At 44.2% G+C, this 24,816-nt stretch overlaps 2 protein-coding genes across 4 annotated transcripts in view; one reads left to right on the top strand and one right to left on the bottom strand.

The window, feature by feature from the left end:
• The first annotated feature begins 458 nt into the window (after positions 1-458).
• myo18b (myosin XVIIIB) overlaps positions 459-24,816 on the top strand; it is a 42,506-nt gene continuing 18,148 nt past the window's right edge. Inside the window, exons 1-27 of one of the 3 annotated variants that reach the window (XM_084383973.1) lie at positions 459-622; positions 3,094-3,259; positions 6,808-6,957; positions 7,048-7,431; positions 8,047-8,110; positions 9,281-9,393; positions 9,489-9,656; positions 9,863-10,073; positions 10,147-10,289; positions 10,399-10,499; positions 10,801-10,864; positions 12,313-12,457; positions 13,047-13,217; positions 13,493-13,583; positions 13,884-14,076; positions 15,571-15,651; positions 16,521-16,641; positions 16,715-16,862; positions 17,107-17,290; positions 17,369-17,519; positions 18,466-18,575; positions 18,669-18,734; positions 18,818-18,946; positions 19,108-19,251; positions 20,244-20,333; positions 20,445-20,564; positions 20,679-20,784. In XM_084383973.1, the coding sequence (XP_084240099.1) occupies positions 3,221-3,259; positions 6,808-6,957; positions 7,048-7,431; positions 8,047-8,110; positions 9,281-9,393; positions 9,489-9,656; positions 9,863-10,073; positions 10,147-10,289; positions 10,399-10,499; positions 10,801-10,864; positions 12,313-12,457; positions 13,047-13,217; positions 13,493-13,583; positions 13,884-14,076; positions 15,571-15,651; positions 16,521-16,641; positions 16,715-16,862; positions 17,107-17,290; positions 17,369-17,519; positions 18,466-18,575; positions 18,669-18,734; positions 18,818-18,946; positions 19,108-19,251; positions 20,244-20,333; positions 20,445-20,564; positions 20,679-20,784 (3,487 nt within the window). In that variant the 5' untranslated portion in view covers positions 459-622; positions 3,094-3,220. Of the gene's footprint in view, positions 623-3,093; positions 3,264-6,807; positions 6,958-7,047; positions 7,432-8,046; positions 8,111-9,280; positions 9,394-9,488; positions 9,657-9,862; positions 10,074-10,146; positions 10,290-10,398; positions 10,500-10,800; positions 10,865-12,312; positions 12,458-13,046; positions 13,218-13,492; positions 13,584-13,883; positions 14,077-15,570; positions 15,652-16,520; positions 16,642-16,714; positions 16,863-17,106; positions 17,291-17,368; positions 17,520-18,465; positions 18,576-18,668; positions 18,735-18,817; positions 18,947-19,107; positions 19,252-20,243; positions 20,334-20,444; positions 20,565-20,678; positions 20,785-24,816 lie in introns of all 3 variants that reach the window. The other 2 variants (XM_084383972.1, XM_084383974.1) reach the window with 2 other exon arrangements.
• Positions 21,728-24,217, bottom strand: LOC311275421 (uncharacterized protein). The gene is made up of 2 exons (XM_084383975.1): positions 23,901-24,217; positions 21,728-23,539 (listed from the first exon to the last, which is right to left on the bottom strand). The coding sequence occupies exons 1-2, from the start codon at positions 24,088-24,090 to the stop codon at positions 22,557-22,559; spliced, it is 1,173 nt and encodes a 390-aa protein (XP_084240101.1). The 5' UTR covers positions 24,091-24,217; the 3' UTR covers positions 21,728-22,556.

Here is a 24,816-nt window from a genome sequence, read left to right as displayed (position 1 = left end):
TATAAACACATCTAACAGACAGCTGCTGCTTCCTCACAGTAACCAGGAGGCTCCTCCTCCTCCTCCTCCTCCTCCTCTCTCTCTCTCAGCTGGAGCTGTCAATCAAACCGGACAGCTGATGTGTTGCAGATCTGCACATGTGCACTTGTGTCTCGTGTCGGGAACAGCCGGCGTCCATTAACACCCCCCTTCCTCCTCCTCCTCCTCCTCCTCCTCCTGTCATACACCTTTAAAAAACCCTTACAAACAGCCGATAACGTTCAAAACAACAGTTTCATTTTGGGGAGTTTGATTGTTTTTTTAATCTCATTAACTTCCTTAATTTCCTCTCTGACTTCATACCAAGCAGTTCTCTAAATCAGGGTCGTACCCCCGTCTTCTTCTTCCTCGTCCTCCCCCTCCTGTGGTGGATATTTATAGAGGACTCGTCTGTCAGCCCGGCCGTGTTGCTTATCACCGTGTGTCACTCTATTTCTGACTTGCTTGGCCCACTCAGTCAGCCGTTTGCCCAGTGTGTGTGTCTGTTTGTGTGGCGGCAGCAGGATTTCTCATTTGGGGCCCTCACAGGACTTTTTGCCTTTAACCATCCGGATCTTTTTCTTGACCTTTTTTTTCATCCGAGGTACGCCGCCGTGTGTCGTGTGTGTCGGTTGCTGCTCAGCGTAACACAAGACAATCAGACGTTAATGACATTCTGCAGGTTTTTATTTATAGGCCTGACGGAGGCCTGTGTGCTACAATAACCAGGATTTGACATTGGCTTCAGACAGACTATCACACCCGCTCAGATGCTTTCTTCTTCACTGGAACGTTGGTTTTATGGTTGGATTGATTCCCCTTTTTTGTGTGTTTTTCTGTCTCTGGTGGCTCGTTAAGGAGGGAGATTTTCCTCTCACGGGTCATAAATGTGTCCACTCATGTGTGTGAAGTACTGTTGGTCATCCGGGAGCTGCGTTGTAACTTTTCAGGATTAGGGTGTCACTCGAAATCGTAAACTTTAAGATATAAAACCCAGTGGACTCGGTTTAAAAGTGGAAGCAGAAGCCGCAGAGGGAGATAGAAAAGCATTGTTCAGTGTTCGACGGTGTGAGAAAGTAAGTGTTGTCCTGGCTGGCACGGCAAGTTGTTTACAGGGACGATCACAACCCTAATGTGGGGTAAAGCATCCATACTGACTGATCCGGGCCCAGTTCCTACCAGACAGGGGGGGGTCAGAGCGAGGTACATGCCACCAAAATGAGACAAACACTAAATCTGAGCTCACCTCCCACGATTAGAAGAAGTAAAGCTGAAAATATTGTGAAGTGAAACACGAGAAGCTGGACAGGAATCAAAGTGTGTGAAAGGTCTGGCTGGAAACTTTGATTAACTGTGATGTTTTTCTCTCTTTTCAAGAATGAGTTTCCAGGAAAAAACAGGAAAACAACATAAAATACTGAGTAATTGGATCAAGGTTTCAAAAAGCAAATTTGATCAAAAACATCCAGATTTTTGACGTGTTTTCAACGTTCGCTAGTGACGTCCAAGTGACGACCCAACAGGGTTCAAGTTTTTATAATGTTATTTTAGATTTCTTCTCAACTTCAGTCACAGACGTCTAAAAAACTTCATGTGGTTCAAATCTTAGCAACAAAGCAGCATTTTAACTCCTGGTTCTGTCTGAATGAGGCGTGATCTTTACCAGGAGAGCTACTTATCAGCTTCACTACATGCCATGTTTTGGTCGTCAAACCTTCATCAAGTTGGATAAAATTCAAAGGTTAGATGACCAAAACATGGCGTGCAAGAAAGCTGATAACTATCTCACCTTGTGAAGTCGGTGCAACTTTAAATTTGAACCACAAGAAGTTCTGCAGACGTCTGTGACTGAAGTCGAAAACGACCTGGGAAAAACTTTAACTCTAAAAATTTTCTTTCTGGCTCTTCGCTGGACGTCTTCAGCGTCAGAGAAGACGTTGAATAGATGTCTTCTAGATGTTTTTGCTCAGTGGAAAGAAATATGGTCGTATTTTCTAGTTCATATGATTTACATTAGTCCGGTTGGCTCAATACAAAGATGTGAATGAGGCTATTTTGTAGGAATGTACGATATCCATTGAGCATTATAAATTAGCGGACCAGTAACGGGACATTTATATTATGGATACAGATCGGTAATTAAATCCTAGCCAACAATTATAGACAATAATATGAAGCCAAACTGCTTTCTTTGACTTGAGTGCAGCATTTAAAGCACTGCAGCCCGTAAAGTTAGATTTGGCCCCCAAGTTTCTAGCTAATTAAAATGTAAATATGAGGTAAAATGCTCTCGGATCCAATATTGTTTATTATCTTGGCCCTTGAAGGGAAAAGTTTGGGATCTACACAGTCCAGTACAAATATGACAGGTTGCTCGTTGTTGTGTTACAGGACTGGAAGAGAAGTTGAGGTCAGGATCCAGATTTTTATCTGATACTTATAAGTGAAAGTCCAACGAGAAACTGCTTCATGTTTATTTCCTCGTGAGAACGTTCTGAGCCATCCGGGAGTTTCTGGGATATTTTGTTAAACCGGGTCGACACCTTGTGCTCTTTGTCTCGTTTCTCCGGCCGTTCGGATGATCGATGTCATTAACTTCACCTGTTAGTGGTCAGATAAATTCAGAAAGAAAGATTCAAAAGATGTATTAGAGGTGAAAATGGCTGTATGATATGTGATCATCTGAGTTTCACCCTCAGTTGGCTCCAATAATTTCCACGTCCAGCAGACGTTGAGACACATTATCATTCATTTGTGGTCGTGTTCGTTATATTCACTCCTGAAGACGGTTTTTTAAAAGCTGACAAAAGTAAGATTGTAAGAAAGTGTGACTCTTTCCTGAAGACTTGATTATGTGACAGCAGAGCCTGTCGAGGAGACGATGTGTCAGAGAATAATGGACGCAAAGTGGCTCTGAAACATCTCAGTAATGGGAAAATGTATCGCCGAGACTTTGGTGACTGATTTGATCTGAAGGATTGAAATCTTGTGACACTTTTCATCACTTATCACGGCAGCTGACGCTTCACTGTTTCCTATCCGTCTTCACTTCTAACTGTCTCTCTCCATTGTCAGGTTGTTTGTCACACACACACACACACACACACACACACACACACACACACACACACCAACCACCACGCTGACATCACATCTGGCTGAACCCCTGATCCTCCACCCATCACCCCCCCACTGTGAAGCCATGGCACTGTCTTCACGCTTAAAACTGTGGGAGCAGAAGGGAGGTGCAGAGTTTTCTGCATGCTGCGTTAATTGAACGTCTAATATATAATCTTGACTGCATGCGTGTGTGTGTGTGTGTGTGTGTGTGTGTGTGTGTGTGTGTTGTGTAGTAGGACGTGGCATTGATTACATGGTGAGTGGACCCTTTGTTCTGAACCCTGAATCATCCTGACATGTCACTGTGAGGTCCGCCTGCCGCTGTGATCGCTGTGTTAGTCATCCTGCATGATCGGTGTGACGAGTCGGAGCTTTTTAAAGATGCAAACCGTCATCGATATTTGTGGTTTGAAGCCGGCAGAGGCTGATGTTTGTGTTCATGCATTTAACGCACCGCTTTCTACTTTCACTGATCACACAATGGACTCAGATACTAAATATTGATTGTGTGTAATGGCTCTAGAATAACGACACCATCAGCATTAATATGGTAAATTGGTTCCCCTGTTAGTTTTGTCATGATACTGGAGTTGAAAGATAAATATAACAAGAAAAACAGCATCCTAGTCAGTTCGGCGTGTCGATTCTGCGAAAAAGTGATTATTGAAACCGTTTTATAGCATCAGAATCGATACGTATCGATATATCGCTACACGATTCCCTATAAACCTCACCTTCACTCTGCTTTGTTCAGCCGACAAGCACGAAAATCTCCTGGTAAATGAAGGCTGACTGGAGCCACGTCTTCGTTACAGACTAAATGAATGAATAAACCCACGTTTTGTCTCGTGTTGTTGTTTATTTGTGGCTCTGAGATAAAATGGAAATGACGCCAACAATAATCCCACTTGAAAACACACAAGAAAGGGGGACTGGATCACCAGTCAGCCTTCATTTCCCCGGGAGATTTCAAACCCTCAAGGTTGCAGAGAAAATATCAGAGTGAAAGTGAAGTTTATATGGAAACAATCTAAAGACTGATCTGCACCAAAATCAGAAATACTTTATCGATCCCTGACGGGAAGTTGGTACATTACAGCAGCTCCTTCTGCAGAAATATCACACTACAGAGAGAGTGAATAAATACAAACAGAGAAGATAATAAAAAAGTAAGAGTTAGTGTAAATAAAATTAAATATACACGTAGTAAAATATATGTGACAACTATATATGTGTTTACATTTATAAATAGAAGTGCTTCTAGGAAATAGAGATGTAGATATGTGCCTCGTGCTACGCTTTAACTGTAAAAGGCAACTCAAAGTGCTTTACAGGGACATAACATGACATTAAAAGACATTAAAATGCATTAAAAACGAGTGAAAGACCTCAAGAAGTAAGAAAATAAGCTAAAATAGACGAGGTTTAATAAGAATAAAAGTCACAGTGCAGTTCAGAGCATTAAAATTGCTTCAATAAAAGGCTGTGGCAAACAAAAAGGTCTTCAGCCTCGACTTCTCCACGCTCAGTTTTGACTCTAGGGGCTGAAAGCGGACCTGAACCTGCCGACCTCAGAGGTCCGGATGGTTCATAACGTAGCAGCAGATCAGAAATATATCTTGGCCCTGAAACCATTCAGTGCTTTAATAAACCAGCAGCATAATACTGCAGCATGTGATGGTTAATAACTGGTGATGGGGTCTTTCTTCTGTAGTCGTTACACAGTGGACTCAACATTTACTTCATGATATGTTGAAGCAAACATACTGTATATTTATAACATATATCTTAAGTTTGTTAACATTAGCCACTAATAAGCTGAACCAGCTCAGCCTCTGAGTTTACTGAACTGAACAAAGATCGTCTTTAATTTTCATTTGCAAGAAAAAGTGTTAATTTTCTGTACAAATGTCTGAATATTTGTTCCTCCTCTGTTTTAAACCATCTGCTCAAATCTATTTTAATGAAATCCTGACACAAAGTTCACGGCGTGTCGATACTCCACTGTAGGTTTTTAAAAAATCTGCTGCCACATTTTCTCTCTTTGGTTTTAGTCATCCAGCACATGGAAAGATAAAAGCATTTTCAAGCACACTTGTGTGGATCCTGGTCTAAAACTGGCGCTGGGACCAGACTTTTATGAGGGAAATGATTACGGTGATGGATTTTAATGGGCCGGTGCTGAAAACAACATGATATACAGTCGCTTCCAAAAGGTCTGAGACCAGAATCCTGAGTTAGTTACAAACATAAATCTATTTTTTTTTCCTGTTTTTCCTGTAATATTTGAAAAACAGTCATGAATTTAATCATTTCTTAGTGTTTGGTTTGTCCCCTGATGACTCGTTGAACTTGTGGAGTCCATACCGGCTCCCTACACACAATTAATTGCGTTCAGTTCGCTTCCTCTTCACATCCAACACTTGAGACTTTTCTCAGCGAGCTTCTCCTCAAACTTTCTCTCGCTGCAGCTCGTCAGAGATTGTGAAGCAGCCGTCCTATACTGACCTTTATGATATTCCCTATTGTGTCAGCAGGTGATACCTATTAGTTAAATGTCAGGTCTCTGGCCACGTCTCTGTTTGGCACCTCTTGTTCTCCCCCGATGATTCATGTCACGGCCTGCTGACTCATATTTCCTCATAAAGCCGGGGACACGCTGGACAACTCTGTGAAAATTGTACTTACCTGTGAAAAGTTCAGGATGATTACAGCCGAAGACGGCTGGATTTTAAAACTCAGTCAGGAGACGAGCGGCTTTACTCCACTTCAGTCAGGAGACGAGCGGCTTTACTCCACTTAATGTAGTTGAGAAGATAGAAATCATTGATCTGAGGCGAGTGGCCGTGTTTCTGGTAAACCAGACAGTCTGTTATCGTCACCCAACCACGAGCAAATGTAGTGAAGTCAAGAAAAGGTCTTGTGATGAGCCTCTCTGCTTTTGACCCTGTTGCTGTCCTGTTTATAGAGTTTATAATCCAGGTGTGTCTGGTTAGATGGTGGATATAATTCATAACTCTACTTTAAGACTTTGGTCTCCACAAACAGAGGAAATACATGTTGTTGTTGTTGTTTTTTTAGCTGCAGCTGCTAATTACTTTCTTCACCAGATGTTTTCTAGCAGATTAATGGAGACACAAGTTGCTGTTGACAAATTCTTCATGACTAAATATGCATCGATCAAATTAAAAAATAACAAACATCTTGAGGTGTCCGCCATTTAGCAGTCGCTGCTTCATCAGGACCGTCTGATTCATATGTTGCTACGTCCTGATCGTCTTTTTCCAAACGAGCTCTGCCAACTTCAAGCCACAAAGGAAAAAAAATAGGAAATCTCTGATGTGAAATAATCAAAACTTCAGTCAAAGCCCATCCGTCATAGAAAATATGTTCCTGGAGCCTTTAAATTTAATCTATTAAACATTATTAATAGGATGGATGGAGGCACAAAACTCTGAGACAGATGTTTTAAAACCTGCAGGAATAAAAGTCCTCATCTTCTTCTGAATTAAGAGTTTCAGCCCTTTTTGGAGATAAGAGAGAAAATATGGGTTCATTTGGGTGAAGCTTTAGCCAGACGTGAACGTGTGCATGTGCCGTCTTTGTTATGTTTTGTATATCTCAGATCACACAGTGACTTGTTGCTGTTTGTGTCTAATGAAACAACAGATAAAGGAGGAGAAAACGCCGGTGGCCGCAGCCGTTGTCTCTCCACCGCCTCCTCTGTCGGCTGTGCCCGGCGGCTTCCTCAAACAGCTGGTCAGAGATTCAGAGAAGGAGACCAAACAGAAAGAGCCGGAGGTCAAAGACGAGAAAGCAGTGAGTGGCATCAGAGCCGTCTGGGTCGAACTCTCAACACGTTGAACTTTTCCTTCAGATTCCTCTCTTGTTTTTTTTCCCCCCCTGCAGCCGAGCAAACTGAGTGACAACCTGGTGCAGCAGTTCCTCCTCCCAGATCAGACTCCTCCGATCCTCGAGGCCGAGATGTCCCTCCGCTCTGAGCAGCAGCTCATCAACACCAGACAGAACAGAGTCAGTCCTGACCCGGCAAACAAACAGGAAACCAGACAGGAAGTAACACCAGAGCCGCCGAGGCAGCAGCAGCAGCAGCAGGACATGAGGTCAGACAGGAACAAGAAGACGCCACAGGCCGAGCAGAAGAAGGGGAGGATGGAGGAGGTGAAGCAGGTGGGGAAGAAAGAGGAGGTGAAGCAGGTGGAGAAGAAAGAGGAGAGGCAGGAGCCGGAGGGAAAGCCAGCAGACACGAGGATAACTGAGCATGACAGGAAGGAGGTACGTGTGCATGTTGTAGCCATCTTAATATAATAAGACTTTTTACTGTTGAGTAATACGTTGTTACATTTTTAAAAAAGCATCTTTAGACAGATTAATTACATTTAGTGGCTTTAAAGGTGCAATATGTAAGAATAGTAGTTTAAAATACTAAAATTATGAGCCGAATGTGAAGAAATAAAGGTTTTGACATTCAAACTTGGAGTCTGAATTTCTACATAGTGCACCTTTAAAGCATCATTTTTAATAATTCTGATGTTTATTCTGACGTGTATTTGTTAATTTAGTGGCCGTTCTGTGTTTTATATTTTGCTTTGTTTTGTTGGAAATGCTCGTCTTTGCTTTCCTGCTGAAAGTTAAAGAATAAGATCAACACCGCTCTCGTGTCCGTGCAGTTAATATGAAGCTACAACCGGCAGTTGTTAGCTTAGCTTAGCATAACAGCGAATAAGTGTCCGAACTCTTCCTTTGACCTTTTCCAGCTGATAAAGACAATAATCAAACACAAGACAGCGTCTTATAACTGACATGACGCGCAGACGTCTGACATGTTTTCACCAAGACTCGAGGGAACAGCGTTAAAAAGCATCTCTGTCGCATCTCACCGTTCTTCAGGTGAAGGATGTTTGGTACGAAGCTGGAATCGTGTGGTACGTTCACAAGGACGGGTTCTGCCGCGGTGAGTCATTAACGCAACCACACACACACACACACACACACACACACACACACACACACACACACACACACACAGTTAACTTGATGGATGAATCTTCTTCAAAAGTTCTTGTTTTTCTCAGACAAAGACACAAAACATCTCATGATTCAGAGCCCGCTGACTGTAAATAATTGATCACAGGTGAGTTGATCAATGCACAACGTTCTACTTTCACAGCGTGGATCAACAAGAAACTCTCTGGGTTGAATCATCAGGACAAACAATGCGAAAAAGAAAAATATCTTTTTCGAAAGTCTGCACACATGAAAACAGAATTTTGTTGAGAAAAACATCCAATCACAGATCTTTAAATTCACATTTAAAGTCACATTTGATGCTCACAGTCACAGTTGTATGAACATGTAAATCGCCTCTGTCATTCAGCCCATAATGTGTGTGGATTAGTCGAGTCATCTGCTGATCCACACACAATCTGCAGTAATCTCTTATATTACCTCCATATCATGTTACATGTAAGTTACAGTGGACTCACTGATGCTGCTGCTTGAACCCACTTCATATCCATCTGCTCATTTTATCATCCGTCCACGCAGATACTCGCTGCCCTGCTCTAATCCCATTAGTCCTTCACGTGGTGAACGACCCCCGATCCCTGACCCCGATGTTTTACATGCAGGGATCAGAGAATTATACAGTTAAGCCCAGAGAGACATTAATATGCAGACATACAGCAGGGGTGGAGATCGTAGTTTTAATGTATTTGCACTTATGTCCGGAAATAGACGACTTTTGAACCCCCCCTGTCGCAAAGACAGTGTTAGCAACTTGGCTACCGTTAGCAGCCTAACTGCTGTCCATGAAACTAGAAACCCTGATCTCAGTGCTGTGAAAAGTCAGACACATTTCCTTTTTGCCGCACTGTCTGATCTGAATTGCATTGTGGGTAATGTAGGCACCAGGTTATGAGAAGGAAGACGAATGTGTGGAGTAAAAAAAGTTTGTTACCGCTGTATCAAATTTGTTTTTAAATTGTCAATAATGACGGCAATAATATTAGACAAGCGGACTGCTTTTCAAAACCTGACTTCTACATTACCCACAATGCAACTGAGAGTCGTACTCCCTGAGACCTGTAAACACACTTTAATGGTTGGTTTGTTCTTTTTTCAGCCACTCAGCTGAAGCCCGATGAAGGCACACCTGAACTCCCAGAAGGCCGAGTGAGGGTCCGCCTGCAGACCGACGGCTCGCTGCACGATGTCACAGAGTACGAGATTGAAAAGGTACATCAGTGCTTTTTTTAGAAATATCTTTTATATCTGTTGTCACTTCAGAGGACTGACCGCGTCTCCTTCCTCCTCCTCCTCCTCCTCCTCAGTGTAACCCATCAGAGCTCGACCTGTGTGAGGATCTGAGCGACCTGCAGAGTGTGAACGAATGTGGAGTCCTGCACAATCTGACCAGTCGAGCTAAAGCCAGCATGCCGCTCACACAGGCCGGACCCAACCTGGTCAACTTCTGGCCTCCGATACAGGCCCACAGCAAGGTGACGCCAAACACTCAGTGGACTGATAAGATCCACATTCAGAACTGCATTTGAAAAAAAGCCTGTTTTTAACTTCCATTGTATCTATCTGTCTATCTAATGCCAGTCTCTACCAGTAGATGACTGGATTACTTGTGAAAGTATACTCCTAATCAATTAAACAGACGAGTAAACCATTTTCCTCCGTCCTCTCTTCTTCTTCTCAGACTCCCAAGTCTCGGCGAGGGGAGTCGGTGTGGGATGCTCCTCCTGCTCTGGCAGCTCTGGTCAAACGGGTGTACGTGTCCATGGTCGGCTCCAGGAGAGACCACAGCGTGTGTGCTGTGGGACGCAGCGGGACCGGTAAGACGACGGCGTGCCAGGCCTTCACACACGCCCTCCTCAAACAAGCCGGTACCACGGGAGAGAAGATGAGCGGTGAGTACAGCAGCTGCACGGATCCATCGCGTCCACTCTCTGCAGATGGTTAACCCGTCTGTTCTGTCCCCAGTGGAGCGAGTGCAGGCCATGTACACCGTCCTCAAGTCTTTCGGCTGCGTGAGCTCTCAGCACAGCGACGCTTCGTCTCGATTCGCCATGGTCTTCTCTCTGGACTTTAACCACGCTGGACAGGCTGCTGCTGGACACCTACAGGCATGAAACACACACACAAACACATGTAACAGAGTCACACACACACACACACACACAGATACTCATGTCTTCGTCCTTCCTCCACCTTCTCCTCCTGCTGCTCCACCAGACGATGATGTTGGACAAATGGAAAGTCTGTCACACGACTCCAGGAGAGAGTAACTTCCTGATCTTCTCTCAGATGCTGGCAGGACTCAGCACAGAGATGAGGTAATCACCAGGAGTCAGAAGTGACATTTACTCACAAACTGCACATAAAGGAGACTCAGCGTCCATCATTAAAGGGCAACATGTGTTTACGGGTCTCTGGGAGACTGCATGTGTGAAAAAAGTAATATAAAGCCTTTTGTTGATTCAGAGGAAGCTGCATGTAATCTGATAAACTGTCGCCAGTCGCTTAGATGCATTCTGGGTATTGTAGGCGGATTTATTTCATGATTTAACGTAGGAAACGAGCTGATAACTCATGACGTTCTGCAGTGCTGACAGTTTTCTGCATGTTCTCCATCAGGACGGAGCTGCAGCTGCATCATCTTCCTGAGTCCAACTCTTTTGGGATCGTTCATCCCACCAAGGTAAAGTGATATGTGCAAGCAGAGGACCAACCTCAGGAGGCTGCCTGACCTCTGACCTCTGACCTCTGACACAGAAACAAAATCTCAGCTGTAAATAGAGACATTTACATTTAGCTGCTTCAGTTGCTCTCATGGTTTAATGGAGAGCCGACTTTGAGTCTCATCACACTGAGTGGGATTTTAAGAGCGGATCTTACTCTTGCACAGTCATCACACACGTTTACGCTGAGTCACATCAAGCGTCTCAGGCAGATCGGAGCGCTGTGGGGTGTTAAAGAGGCAAAGTTTAACAACAACTGGAACTCATGTCTTAAAATACCTGGTTTGGTCGCCACAAACGCAGCTGGGAATTGTCCCGAGGTCTCCTGAAAAATATCCTGTGGTTTGGCACTTCACAAATGTTGAAACATAGTCTTGAACAGCGGTCACTGGCTTCTCGCCTAGCTGTTACCTATCCAACACTTCCTCCACCTCCCGACATTCAGCTCCAGTCAAGCATTGTAGAAATGTACAAAATTTGAACGGCGTGGTTTCTGGTTTGCAGCGACATAAACTGTCAACATTTTATTCTGGCAACTTGGCTTATTCTTCCCAAGTCTGCATTTATGTTGGCTGCCTTACGTGGAGACTGACTGACCTTTGGCACGGCAAAGATTATAGACTAAGTGACTTTCTTACTTTCTGAAAGTCTGAAGACAACCTGCCAACCTCATTCTTTTAATCTATCTCAGGCAAATACTGCAACCAAGCCTGCAACTAAAAATTGTTTTAATTTAAGATGAATCGCTCATAAAATGACAAACACTCATCAAATTTCATAAAGCGAAGTCTTTAAATTGTTTCTTTTGTCGAACCAGCAGTCCAAAACTCAAAGACTCTTCATTTACTGTCCTGAATGACAAAGAAAAGCAGCAAATCTTCACATTTAAGGAGCTGAAACTAGCAAATGTTTGACTGAAAAGATTAATCAATTATCAAACTATTCAATCGCAGTTCGATCGACTAATCTTTGCAGCTCTAACCGCAAGTGTGCCCCTCTGTAAAACACAGGGACTTGACCTGTCGAGGACTCGAAGCCCAAAGTTTAGAGCTTGAGACCAGCTTGACTCCACCTCTGCTGGTGGGAAACATACTTCAGCAGACTCTGCTCCTCACAGCGTCCGACACTGTGTGCTTCGTCAGAAAAAAAAACATTTCTCCATCAGCGTGAATCTCAACGAGCAAATTAAGAGGTTCGGAACATTTTTAGTTACACTGCAAGCGTGAAAAATCCTGCAGGAATAAAGATGAACAAATGAGCCGAAGATGATTTTTGAAGAGGTGAAATCACGCAGCGAGGAGACGCCGAGACGAGATGTGACTCAGCTGTTCTTCCACATTATTAAGTGGCTGATTTCAGAGACAGAGCGTCCCTCCTCCCTCCTCCCTGTCTGTCTGTCTGCTGATAGGTGGAGGAGAAACAGCGAGCGTCCGTCGCCTTCACCAAGCTGCTGACTGCCATGGAAACGCTCGGCTTCTCAGCCAGCGAGCAGAAGGCGATCTGGCATGTTCTGGCTGGTATTTACCATCTGGGAGCCGCAGGAGCCTGCAGAGGTAACACTGATTCATCATCATCATCATCATCATCATCATCATCATCATCATCATCAGCATCATCACACACACATTAGTCCTTCTGTACTTGGAGGGACACTTGTTGACACAGGATACAATAAGATTATCAGAGGGGAATAATGTACTTTTTACTCCATTAGGTTTATTTGACAGCTTTAGTTAGCAGTTACTTTACAGATATGGATTTTCAAAATAAAAGCATACTAGCAGTGTCTTGTAGTTTGGTCCCTTTATCACGTTTCATTCACATTTACGTGTCGTTTTCAGTCCCAACAGTGAGACATTTGCCCTTTAAACTTCTCAGACGACTTCATTAAAATAACTTTTTGGAGGCCAAAGAAGCTAAATTAGTAAATAACCCCAACCCCTCAGTTAGGAACCACTAGATTAAACCATATAACTGTATGTAGAGCAGTACTTGGAGTACATTTTGTTGTCAGTTCCTATATAGACTTCATGAGGCCGATTATTTTACTTGTTAGTTTCTGGTGTTGGTATTTTACTTTAAACAAGAGATCCTGGAGCGCTGCCTCAGTATGAACGTATGTAATGCTCTGTGTGTTGTCAGTGGGCAGGAGGCAGTTTGTGAGCTTCGACAGCGCTCAGGTGGCCAGCGGTGTGCTCGGCTGCGAGGGGGAGGATCTGCACACGGCCGTGTTCAAACATCACCTCCGACAGCTGCTGCAGAGAGCCACTGGGGGCAGCAGAGAGAGGAGCGCTGCTGCCGAGTCAGACGAGGGTGAGAGGCACACACACACACACACACACACACACACACACACACACACACACACACACACACGCACACACACACACACAGACACACTGAAGGCTTTTGGGAGGCAGATGCAGGATTAACCAGGGGCCAAAGTCGAGGGAGGTGTTACTGTTGATTATCTAAGTGGTAACAAGACTTTAAAGGGACAGTTCGACCCAAAATCATGAACAACAAGATCTGTGGATGATCTTGAGTAAGAGTTTCTTCTCAAATGTATTTTCTGGTATTTATTTCAGGTCCGAGGTTGACAGCAGCTCAGTGTGTCGATGGGATGGCTGCTGGACTCTATGAAGAGCTCTTCACTGCTGTCGTCTCACTCATCAACAGGTACGGATGCTTCTCACAGTGTCCGCCGTAAAAGGTGTTTTCACACCTTCACTTGGCCCAACATTTTATTCTTCCTGGTCTGGTTCCTGGTCATGTCGACGTTTTTACAAAAGAAAAAGGCAAACAGACTCACAGGTGAATCATTGGTTGGACCGTTTTGGCGATTGTCCCGACCCAAGCGGTATCAGTCCGGTTGTTTGGTCCGCACCAGCCCAGACAAACTCCCCTCTGTACGGTACACACACTCCTGTAACATGCATATGTGTGTGTGTGTGTGTGTGCGTGATTTGTTTTTTTCAGGGCTCTGAGCAGTCAGCAGCTGACGCTGGCCTCGGTGATGGTGGTGGACACGCCGGGCCTGAGGAACCCGAGACACTCGGCGGACGAACGGGGAGGCAGCTGGTCCGAGCTCTGCCACAACTACCTGCAGGAGAGGCTGCTGGAGCACTACCACACACACACCTTCACACACATGCTGGAGAGATACGCTCAGGTACAGGTGCAGTTAGCAGTTCGACATAATGAGTGTTACAGCAGGAGCCCATGAATCAGTACAGTCACATAATAAATCAGATCTGTACCTTTTATTCCACCATTAAAGTCGCTTCTGCTCGTTTAAAATACAAAATGATGCCGTCCGAAACAGAATCAGTCGGTAAAAGTTACAACACTGACAAAAGCAAACTGATTAAGAGCCAAAAATTGGCTTCCAAGACAAAGTACCTGAATGTAATGTAGGCTGCGTCCCCAGTGACAGTTTGTTCTCTGCAAGTACAAAAGATTTTTCTCTTCTGACAGAGAAACTATTACAGAGACCTCAAAGAGACGTGACCAGAAATGTGTTTTTCCGTGTTTCTGCTGCTTAAAAAGGAAGAAACTCTCTGATGTTCCCTCAGAAACCAGAAACTCTTAAAATCAGAGTTTTCTGAGTAAAGGTAAAAACATGTTTCTTCACCCTGCCGCTGTACAGTTTCCCTTAAGCCCAACAACTCTCGGATGGACTGTCGTTAATCTGTAAGAATATTAATGGTTTCTAAGACGATATATCCTGATAACTTAAGTGATCCTCGGACTTTTCCTCTGCCTGAAATCTAGTTTGTGTGTTGACGTTTTGTCAAAGACATCTTTTTACTGTGTTGCAGAGATGTCTACTGAAGTTAGCATGCTAACCAGCTAGCCCCGGCTCTGGTCCTTTCCTGTAATACCACTTTGTACCTCAGGAGATGACAGTCTGATAGTCCCCATAGATTCGGCTGGGAGATAAATAAAACACGCTTCATTCAAACTTAACATCCTCAATCACCCCGACACAGACCGTGTCTTCACGTCCCTGAAGTCATAGTTCTGGCCTCACCTTTAAGTGAAATATCTCTTTTGGATGGAAATACTGTTGTTGATCTGCAAAACTAAAGACCTTCAGCCTCAGCTGTACTTGGTGTTGGTGTTGGTGTTTCAGTGGGACCCCTTGAGACCTTAAACTTAAATTACAGAGTAATCATTGAAGTCAAGGTAGCACTCTGGTGAAAAATACAAAAACTCGCTGCTAATTTACACGCTGAGACGCTTTTTCTCCTTCTTGCAGGCAAATAGTGAGATTATCAAGCCTGTGAGTCTGTTCAAGTGTTCACAACATTTCTGTGTTAAGAGTTCGATGGGTTCGTCTCTTTATTCTGCTGCGGTACCACAGAATAAACCTCCGGAGAACATTTTCAAATCGGCCTTGAAAAGAAAGCAGATTTCTCAGAGAGGCAGGAACATGTGGGCTCGTGTTGTCACGACTGCTGTCTGGGTTTTATGTTGCGTTGTGTTGCTTGTTGTTTGTCTGAGGAGCACATCTCATCCCATCTAGCTTCAGTGTATAAAAGCCTCTCTGACATTACAAACAGCAACACTGCTCATCAATAACTCCGTTGATCATTCAGCTGTGGACGAATGATAACGGACGACATGATATTTTGAGTAAACGGCTCCTCTGGTGTTGTTGCAGGAGAAGATCCCCGTGCAGCTGGAGAATCCAGAGAACAGCCCGGCCGAGGTGGTGTCGGCCATCGACCAGCCGCCTCCACAGGTGCACAACTCATGATGAAGCACGCAGGACACATAAACTGTGGAGCTAAAGCGTCTTAACAAGAATTAACGCTCACATTTTTTTAAGGGGCTTCTTCGCTCATTTAACACATGAAGGTCAGCACACTCATCATCACTCAGTTGTGTAATGTCGTCTGTGGCTCTGGAGGAGTCTAGTCTGATAAAAAACACCCTGATGACTACATTTGTTACAGAAAGTCTGCAGGAGAAACTGCAAATAAATGTCAAGATGTCTCTCCCATCCTGGTTTAAAGCTTTATGAAAGTGCGTTAGTAAATGATCCTTTAAAGTTAACTTTTAAAGTCACAGTACGTCAGATTTTTTTATAAAAACACAGTTGAAAAGTCAAATTTGAAAAGGTTAGACCAAACACACACACTTAGTGAACACCGAGAACAATAAAGAAAAGAAGAGAAATGAATAATAAAACTGAAATACATATAAATATAAAGATCATCCTCTTGTATGAACTACCACATCACCTCTATCACTCTAAAGACCCGGCCTACATCCCGTCAGATGGCTCACTATGAGATCATTTCATTATTTTGAATTATTTGTAAAATGGACCCCAGAGGACTGAGCTGCTTATTTGAGAGCTGAATGTTTTCCAGTTTTATTAAATATGCTGTCATCCATCTCTTGTGTCTTCGATTTCCGAGTCATTAAGATCAAACGTCTTGCCGAGAGACCGGGAAGGTGGCGATGGAGTCATCATCTCCACTTTCTCTGCAGAGCCGGAGATTCTCAAAACTGAAGCGTAATTAATGTTTCACAAACAGCAGAAGCTCATTTTGCTCTTTTGGTAATTATGTTTTGTGTGTGTGTGTGTGTGTGTGTGTGTCTAAGGTCCGGGCAGCAGATGGAGACCCCAGAGGTCTGTTATGGGTTCTGGATGAGGAGATGGTGGCACCAGGCTCCAGTGAGAACAACGCCCTGGAGAGAGTCTGCCAGTATTACAGCAACACTGGTAAACACACACACACACACACACACACACCCTAATTGAGTGTTGGATATTCAGAGTGTGTGTGTCCCCGCAGTGCGTCAGTGCGAGCAGCCGCTGCAGTGTGAGGTGAACCACCTGATGGGCTGCGACCCGATCCGCTACGACCTGACGGGATGGTTCGGTCTGATCCAGAACAACCAGTCGTCTCTCAACGCCACCTGCCTGCTGCAGAACTCCACCATGTGAGTCTGTTCAGCGGCCGTGTGTTTGTTGTTCTTCTTCTCTGTTTTTGTTGGGGTGCATTTATCAGAGGACCATTTTTGACTTTGCGCACTAAACAAGCATCAGCAAGACACAAAATGTATTGAGTATGAGTATTTTGTCAGTTATTGACAGTATTTATTTCAGTCATCATGTATTGACAGTTGTTGAGAACATGTCGCACTGTCCCATGTGACGACCAGCTTCCCTCTTCGTCTTCCTCAGAGCGGAGGTGAAGGCCATGTTCAGCCCCAGAGTCTCGCTGCCTCCTCTGTGTCGAGGCCTGGGGGGTCTGGAGGGCGGCAGCCAGCGCTCGCTGCAGAGGAACGGCACCATCCGGAAAACATTCAGCGGAGGGATGGCGGCCGTACGCAGACTCTCCCAGTGTATCGCAGTCAAAATACAGGCGGTGAGTGTACCGGTGCGTGTATTTATTCCACGAGAATATTCATTAAGCGTCACTGGATCGATTGAATCTCTCTGTCAGGATGCTCTGGTGAACCTGATCCGTCGGGCCAGGCCCGTGTTCCTGCAGTGTGTGAGCGCGAAGAGCGACGGCGGAAGTTTTGACGTCCCGGCGCTCAGAGTTCAGCTGCACTCCACGCAGATCCTGTCAGCCCTGCAGCTGCACCGCACAGGTCAGCACAGTCACCATGGCAACCAGGGGTGAAATGTAACTAAGTACATTTACTCCAGAGGGAAACGTTGTACTGTTTACATCACTACATCTCTTAGTTACTAGTCATTTAGATAATCCAACAGACAAACTGCTGAGCTTTACAGTTTGTTATTCCATCTTTCAAAACAAAAGCTGGACAGCACTGTGTGTGAGACTCATTTACTGAGACACAAATTGGACAGAAGTTGTCGAAAGCTGCCACCACGAGACCGACCTTAAAATGACAACGTTGCATCAATAGTGTGCAGTGCAACATCTTTAAAAATGTAAACCGTGCAGTCTGCAGTCAGAGCGGCAGGACTAGTTGCACGGTGGACTCTCACCCGAACATTACATTTCCTCAAACGACTTTATTATTGTCAAAACTGTTGCATGCGATGGAAAGTCTTCCCCTGCCACCGCTTGCATTAATGATGTTGATCATAAAACTTCCACATAAGCAAAAAACCAGCGAGAGTGCATCCTTAAAAACAGAGGATCGTGTCGTTCCACTCACCATGGTGCCAAATGAACCAACAAATACGAGCAAATGCTGTCAGATAAATTATAATAAGCACAATTTCATGATTAACAGTCCGATGTATTGTTTTTTAAATTCGAACCTCCTTTAATTGGAAATCCCTCTACCTCAGTGTGAGCCAGATAACCTGCACAGTTAGTGTTTAACAAGCCGAAGACGTTGTGTGTGCAGTATTTTCATTCGTTGCGTTCCCTGTGGTGCTGCTCCTCATTACCTCCCGTCTCCTCTGTGCTGCCTGGATGTGAATTATCTCTTAATTTGTTTGAGCTTTTAAGCTGCTGCAGAGATCAGTCAAGTTTCAAAGTTTGGATCGTTTTTACCTTGAATATCCAGATGTTGTGTTACATTTAGAAGAACAAATCTAGTGTCTCCTTCTCTCTCTCAGGTTATCCGGAGCACATGACTTTGAGCGACTTCAGGTGTCACTTCCAGGCGTTGTCTCCGCCAATTATGAAACGTTACGCTTCGATGTTTGTCAGCCACGATGAGAGAAAGGTCAGGTCGCTCATCGCAGCAGCTCTCTGCCGAACAAACACTCTGATGTGCGGCTCTGAATAAATAAGTTCATTTGCACTCTCTGTACTTTAGGCGGTGGAGGAGTTGCTGGTTGAGTTGGATCTGGATAAAAAGAGCATCGTCGTGGGCGCCAGCAGGGTGAGAACTCCTCTAACCGGACGTCAGATGATGAATCCAGCTGATGTGATGTGTCATGGATCTTCTTCTCTGCCCTGTTCAAGGTGTTCATGAAGCGAGGAGTGCTGCGCTACCTGGAGCAGCAGAGGGACCAGCAGGTCACCGGCTGGTTGGTCAATCTTCAGTCCGCCTGTATGGGACATCAGGCCCGGCAGAAATACCGCAAACTCAAGGTTGGTGTCTCGCTGTGCTGATGACCGAGCGCCCAGCTCTCATCTGTATGCTGAAGACACACCGAGAAGTTCTGGTGCTGCTGTAGAAGCAGGTAATCTGTCTGCCTTTACCCCAACACCTGTGTGTGTGTGTGTGTGTGTGTGTGTGTGTGTGTCTCCAGGTGCAGCAGATGGCGGTCACCTGTCTGCAGAGGAACCTGCGGGCTCTGAGGGTCGTGGCCAGGTGGAGCTGGTGGAAACTTTTCTGTCGAGTGCGTCCTCTGCTCGACGTCAACATGGACAACGAACGACTCCGGGCTAAAGAGGTGCACACACACACACACACACACACACACACACACACACACACACACACACACACACACGATACCGCTTAGCTTTGCATAAAGACTGGAAAGGAGGGGAAACAGCTAGCCTGGCTACGTCTAAAGGTAACAGCATCCGACTCCCACCTCCTCTGAAGCTCACTGATTAAAGGCCCCTACACACCAAACTGAACTCGCTGCAACAAAGGCTGGCTTTTGCGTCGCCTCACGTCGCAAAGACTCCGGCTGGCGGCAAACAAGCATGTACGTTCTGCACATGCGTGACAGGAGGTACCTCTCTGCAAAGTTAGCACGAGTTAGCAAAGTTGCAAATGGCACTGGCGAAGAGGTAGAGGACAGAAATAAGGAGAAACTGAGCTAAATTGGTGAAATCATGGATATCGCAGTGACAGGCTCGAGGGGCTTTCTTTTCTCTTTTTCCATTCTCTCTTCTGCACTGATCAGCTCACCTGAACAGCCGATCAGAGTGCCGACGAGCTGCCACCGACTCTACATGCTGAGCTGGCCAAAAAGCCTCTGACAGGTGCCAACGGTGCGAGACACACCGCGCTGATTAGAGCCCCAGACGCTCACTGACTGCCCTGACAATGCACGACAACCGACCACCAGCCTGGTGTGAAGGGTCCTTTACACCAGGCTATATCTCCCCTTTTTGATAAAAGTGCAGAAGCAGCACTTTGTGGTTTTCCAAGCAGTTTTGTGACTGTTTCTTGGCTGAACAGAAAGCAGCAAGCTCTATTTCTAATGTGAAAATGGACGTTTTCACATCCAGTCACACCTGTTTCTTCACATGTCTTCTGACGGCGTTTTGAACAGTGGAAAGGGCAGCCCGAGTGTGACAAAGACATTGAAGTGACACAAGGAAACAACCATTGATCAGTCTCAATAATATTCAACCAGTCACGACCTCAGTGAGCAACAGTTGGTCATCACAGTAAGAGCTTTACTGAAAAACGTTTCCTTCCCGTCAGGATGAGATATCAGCTCTGAGACGACGCCTGGAGAAATCAGAGAAAGAGAGGAACGAGCTGAGGCAGACTGCAGACAGCCTGGAGACCAAGGTTTGTGCTGCAGCACACACACACACACACACACACACACACACACACACACACACACACACACAGGCACACAAACACACACACAGTGCTCATGTTGTTATGTGTGTGTAGGTTACAGCTGTGACGTCTGAGCTGAGCGATGAGCGTTTTCGCGGCGATGCCGTGGGTCAGGCTCTGGATGTGGAGCGGGCCGAGAGACTCCGGCTCAGCAGGGAGAACAAAGACCTGCAGGTAGGACCGTGGGCTAATAAAGTAATCTATTACACAGTGGAACAAAGCGTGACACTTCTCTTTTCGACTTGAACTCCCTTCTTAACACTTTGTCGTTGTTTCGTCTTTAATCAGGCACGTCTAGACCAGTGTAAAGTGACCATGGAGGCCCTGGAGAAGCAGCTGGGGGAGGAGAAGCAGAGGGTACAGACTGCTGAGAGTCAGAGAGGAGCAGGGACAGGTAAAGATCAGGCAGCGCTCAGAAAAAGAAAATCATTCACGTGTCTGTTGTTGTTATTCTGGAGACCACTGTACGTCTGCAGTTGCCACGGGTTACATAAAAAGGCTGTGTGAGGAAAGAAATCTTCTTCTTCTTTTCTTGCTTTGAAACACGTCCCTACATGTCGTGTCACGTTTAAGCAACAACACTAACAGCTGTAGTTAGACAGCAACACTCATCTGCGCCGACCCGAACCTTCCAGAGGCCCCTCGATCCACCGCTATGCTTTTATTGTTGTTTTATTGTAAATGTTTTTTGACTTTCATACACCTTTTCTTACATGAAGTAACCTACATTCACAGATTTCTACATGTCATTGTGCACCTTACAGTAACAAATTAAAGAGGTCATATGTTCCTTTTTGGGGTTTTTTCTTTCCTTTATTGTGTTAAGTCGCTTTTTTGTGCGTGTAAAAGGTGAGCAGCCCAAAGTCCACGCATTAACTTCAGTAACTAATGTGCATAACTATGTAACAGCCGTTATGTTAATATATATATTTATTAAATAATATATCACACTACCTTGCTCGGCATTACCCGCCCTACTCTGCCTCTGATTGGCAGCTCTCACCAAAGATTGAACAGAGGCGAGTTGTCTCACTCTGTAGCCAAAATGAAGCGTTCAAGACACAGTGTGAAAACTGCTGCAATGCAGAGAAAAATACATACTTTAATTTTTTTTGTTTAAATTAAAGTATGTAAATATATTCTACTAGGACCCCCAAATAAAAGTATGAACATGAAAATGTTAATTATTATAAAATTTTAATATTTCGTAGACATTGTTGTTAATGATTGAATGAGTCATCTGCTGCCAATTCCTTTTGGTATTTGGTTGCTGAGATAAATACATTTAAAAGTAGGAGAGTTTGTTAAAGAAATGTAACTCATTTCAATTGTTGATATGTGTTTGTATGTCAATTATTTATTTGAAGATAATCACAATTTTACATTTGAATTCTGCATGAAAGCAACAAAATATACCTGAAAAAAGACATTACTTCAGATTTAATTTTTATTTTCTAACGACTACAGTTTTTTTTTTATGATTGTTGGCAAAAGTAGGATTAATACTGAATTATGAACCAATAAAGCAATTTTGTCATTAAAGGAATAGTTCACCCTAGAACGAAATTCAGTCATTATCGCCTCAACCTCATGCTGATGAGAAGTCCGGTATAGTTTCTTGACTTCTCATCAGCATGAGGGTGAGTGGATAATGACTGAATTTCGTTCTAGAGTGAACTATTCCTTTAAGCTAGCAATTCATTTCATAACATCTTCTACCTTTTCGCTGTTCCTAACTGATCTTACGTACACTACCGGTCAAAAGTTTGGACACACCTTCTCCATTGATTGAGAAGGTGTGTCCAAACTTTTGACTGGTAGTGTAGATATGCTGTTTATCAATTTTATCGTTTGGTTAAATACTAAATAAAACGAGCTCAGTACGTGTTCAGGGATGTTTGCAGAAGGTAGTTGGGGAACCGGAGCACCCGGAGAAAACCCCAACCGGTGGTGGTACCGGTCTTATTGTAGACGGAGCCATCACTCCCAGAGTGTTCAGGGATGTTTGCACAAGGAAGGAACTTTTTTTTGTTTTTTAATCACAACTTGTGATAATTGGGGAACCGGAGCACCCGGAGAAAACCGCAACGGGAATTAAAACCAGGACCTTCTTGCTGGTTAAAGGACAAGGTAATTAACATTGGAAAGTCCAGTTGTTAAAGGTTCTCAGTCAGCCTTGTCCTGGCAAGTCATGTCAAGCCCCAGTGATACAGACACTTTACATACAAATACTGCATTTATGGCGAGAAGGGATGAATCTGCAGAATTTGTAGAGCACTCTGGATACACTTTTGGCAGATCTGTGCAGCGTGTGCCCTTTGACACATCGTCTACCGCAGGCCTTGCCCTGGTTCTCATTGGCTCGATTTCGCGATCCACAAAAAACCCTCCCTTCGGTCTGTATGGGACACGTATATCAGGTTCTGTAGGCACTGCCAGTGACCTTTTCAACTCCAGACCGCTTTTATGTGGGTTGATTGGCGGTAATTTCGTGTCAGCTGCATTCAGACGGCTGGTAGATACACCGGTGTCCCAGCCTTTGGTTAATTTTCGTCCCTGTGCATGTTTTGAAGGCCCTTTCTCTTGGATGGGTGGGAGGACTGAAAATGCAGACGGTAGAGGACGTGTTGTCTGCGTTTGACGAGGAACCCTGGCTGGTGATACCTGACTAGTCGTATCTTGTGCCTTACGTCGTAGTTGTGGTAATGGTCTTATTGTAGACCGAGCCATCGCTCCACGAGTTCGATCCACTCTGTTGTTCCAAGGAGGAACCCTGGCAGATGATACCTGACCAGTCGTATCTTGTGCCTTACGTGGTGGTGGTGGTACTGGTCTTATTGTAGATGGAGCCATCACTCCACGAGTTCGACCCACTCTGTATTTCCAAGGAGGAACCCTGGCAGATGATACCTGACCAGTCGTATCTTGTGCCTTACGTGGTGGTGGTGGTACTGGTCTTATTGAAGACGGAGCCATCGCTCCACGAGTTAGACCCATTCTGTTGATCCGAGGAGGAGCTCTTACTGAAGACTCTCTAGGGCGCTCTGCGATTCTAGAGATGTACTCGCTGAGTTGAAGTGAAGAAGGTTCCTCAGGGGCCGTTATTGGGATCTCTATCTTTTTGCCTTCCTTTTCGAAAAGGGCAGTCTCTGTAGAAATCAACAAAGATAAAAAGAAAAAAAAAAGCATGTTAAAAACTGGATATGACACAGGATTTTTCAAAGATAAGAAACAAATTTCGGACTGTATGTCCGTACTGATGAATTAGCTACAAATACAGGCCAGAGTTGACTCTGGACATCCTGAACATTATGATAATATATAATAATAATAATAATAATAATAATAATAATAATAATAATAATACATTTATTTTGTATAGCGCTTTTCATGGTACACAAAGACACTTTGCAGGTTAAAAAGCAGAATAATAAAAGCAACACAATACAAATACCAAATCCTACAATCTTAGCAACATCTTCTATATATATATCAAATCCTAAAACTTACCCCACTGCTCTTGATAGTGAAAAGCGACCTCCTTGGTGTCCCTCTCTTCTTCTCCTCTGAACAGTAGCATTTCTTCCACATGTGTGGCCAGAAACATTGGGATGTCATCCGGCTGTCCTAGGAGTGCTGCCCTGGACAAACACTCCAGCAAGCTTTTGAGTCCGTATGGCGTAGGATTACTAGTGCTCATTTTCGGTCGCGATATGTCGATAATGAAACTTTCCCTGAAGATAAGTCGAGCTACAGTGAACTGTGATCCTGAAATCCTGAGATCTGTGTTGTTAACAACGTGTGCTTTGATCTTAACCACAACAGAATTGTTTTGATGCATCAAAGAGGGATGAAGATTGTGTTCAAGTCCAATGATGCAGCATTCCACACACACACACACACACGCACACACACACACACACACACACACACACACACACACACACAGTCTCTTTGAAGCCTATAAACAGTTTATAGACTGCTTAAAGGTGCATTACGTAGTTTTTGGGGAAGAAATTCAGAAAATCAGATGAGAAAGATCATCACTGACTGATTACTTTTCTGTCTAAACAAACTAAATAAACAAACTTTCTTTGTTTTCGTGAATGAATAAACTGAGTAAAAGTGCTTCACATGTCCTTAATCTTCATAATATATGGAATTAATTGAAACTAATGTGATTTGGAAAAGTATTTGAAGGCATCAAAGCTAATTCTTCTAATTTTAATTTAAAGTTTCTTGCTAGACACCACTGACAAATGACAAATCTGTCAAAAATGTGTTTATAATGTGCTTGTTTATTCACTTATGGAAAAAATAAATGAATTTCTTCTCTAAAACTACACAGTGCCCCTTTGAAAATATAAATAAAAGCCTGAGATCCAGTAGCTGAAAAACACAGTTAACTGTTAATAAATGCATAATA

The sequence above is a fragment of the Pagrus pagrus genome, assembly GCF_965226575.1.
Source record: "Pagrus pagrus genome assembly, chromosome: 19".
Classification (NCBI taxonomy): domain Eukaryota; kingdom Metazoa; phylum Chordata; class Actinopteri; order Spariformes; family Sparidae; genus Pagrus; species Pagrus pagrus.
The sequence above is the reverse complement of the archived record's forward strand: the minus strand, read 5'-3'. Positions and strand labels throughout refer to the sequence as shown.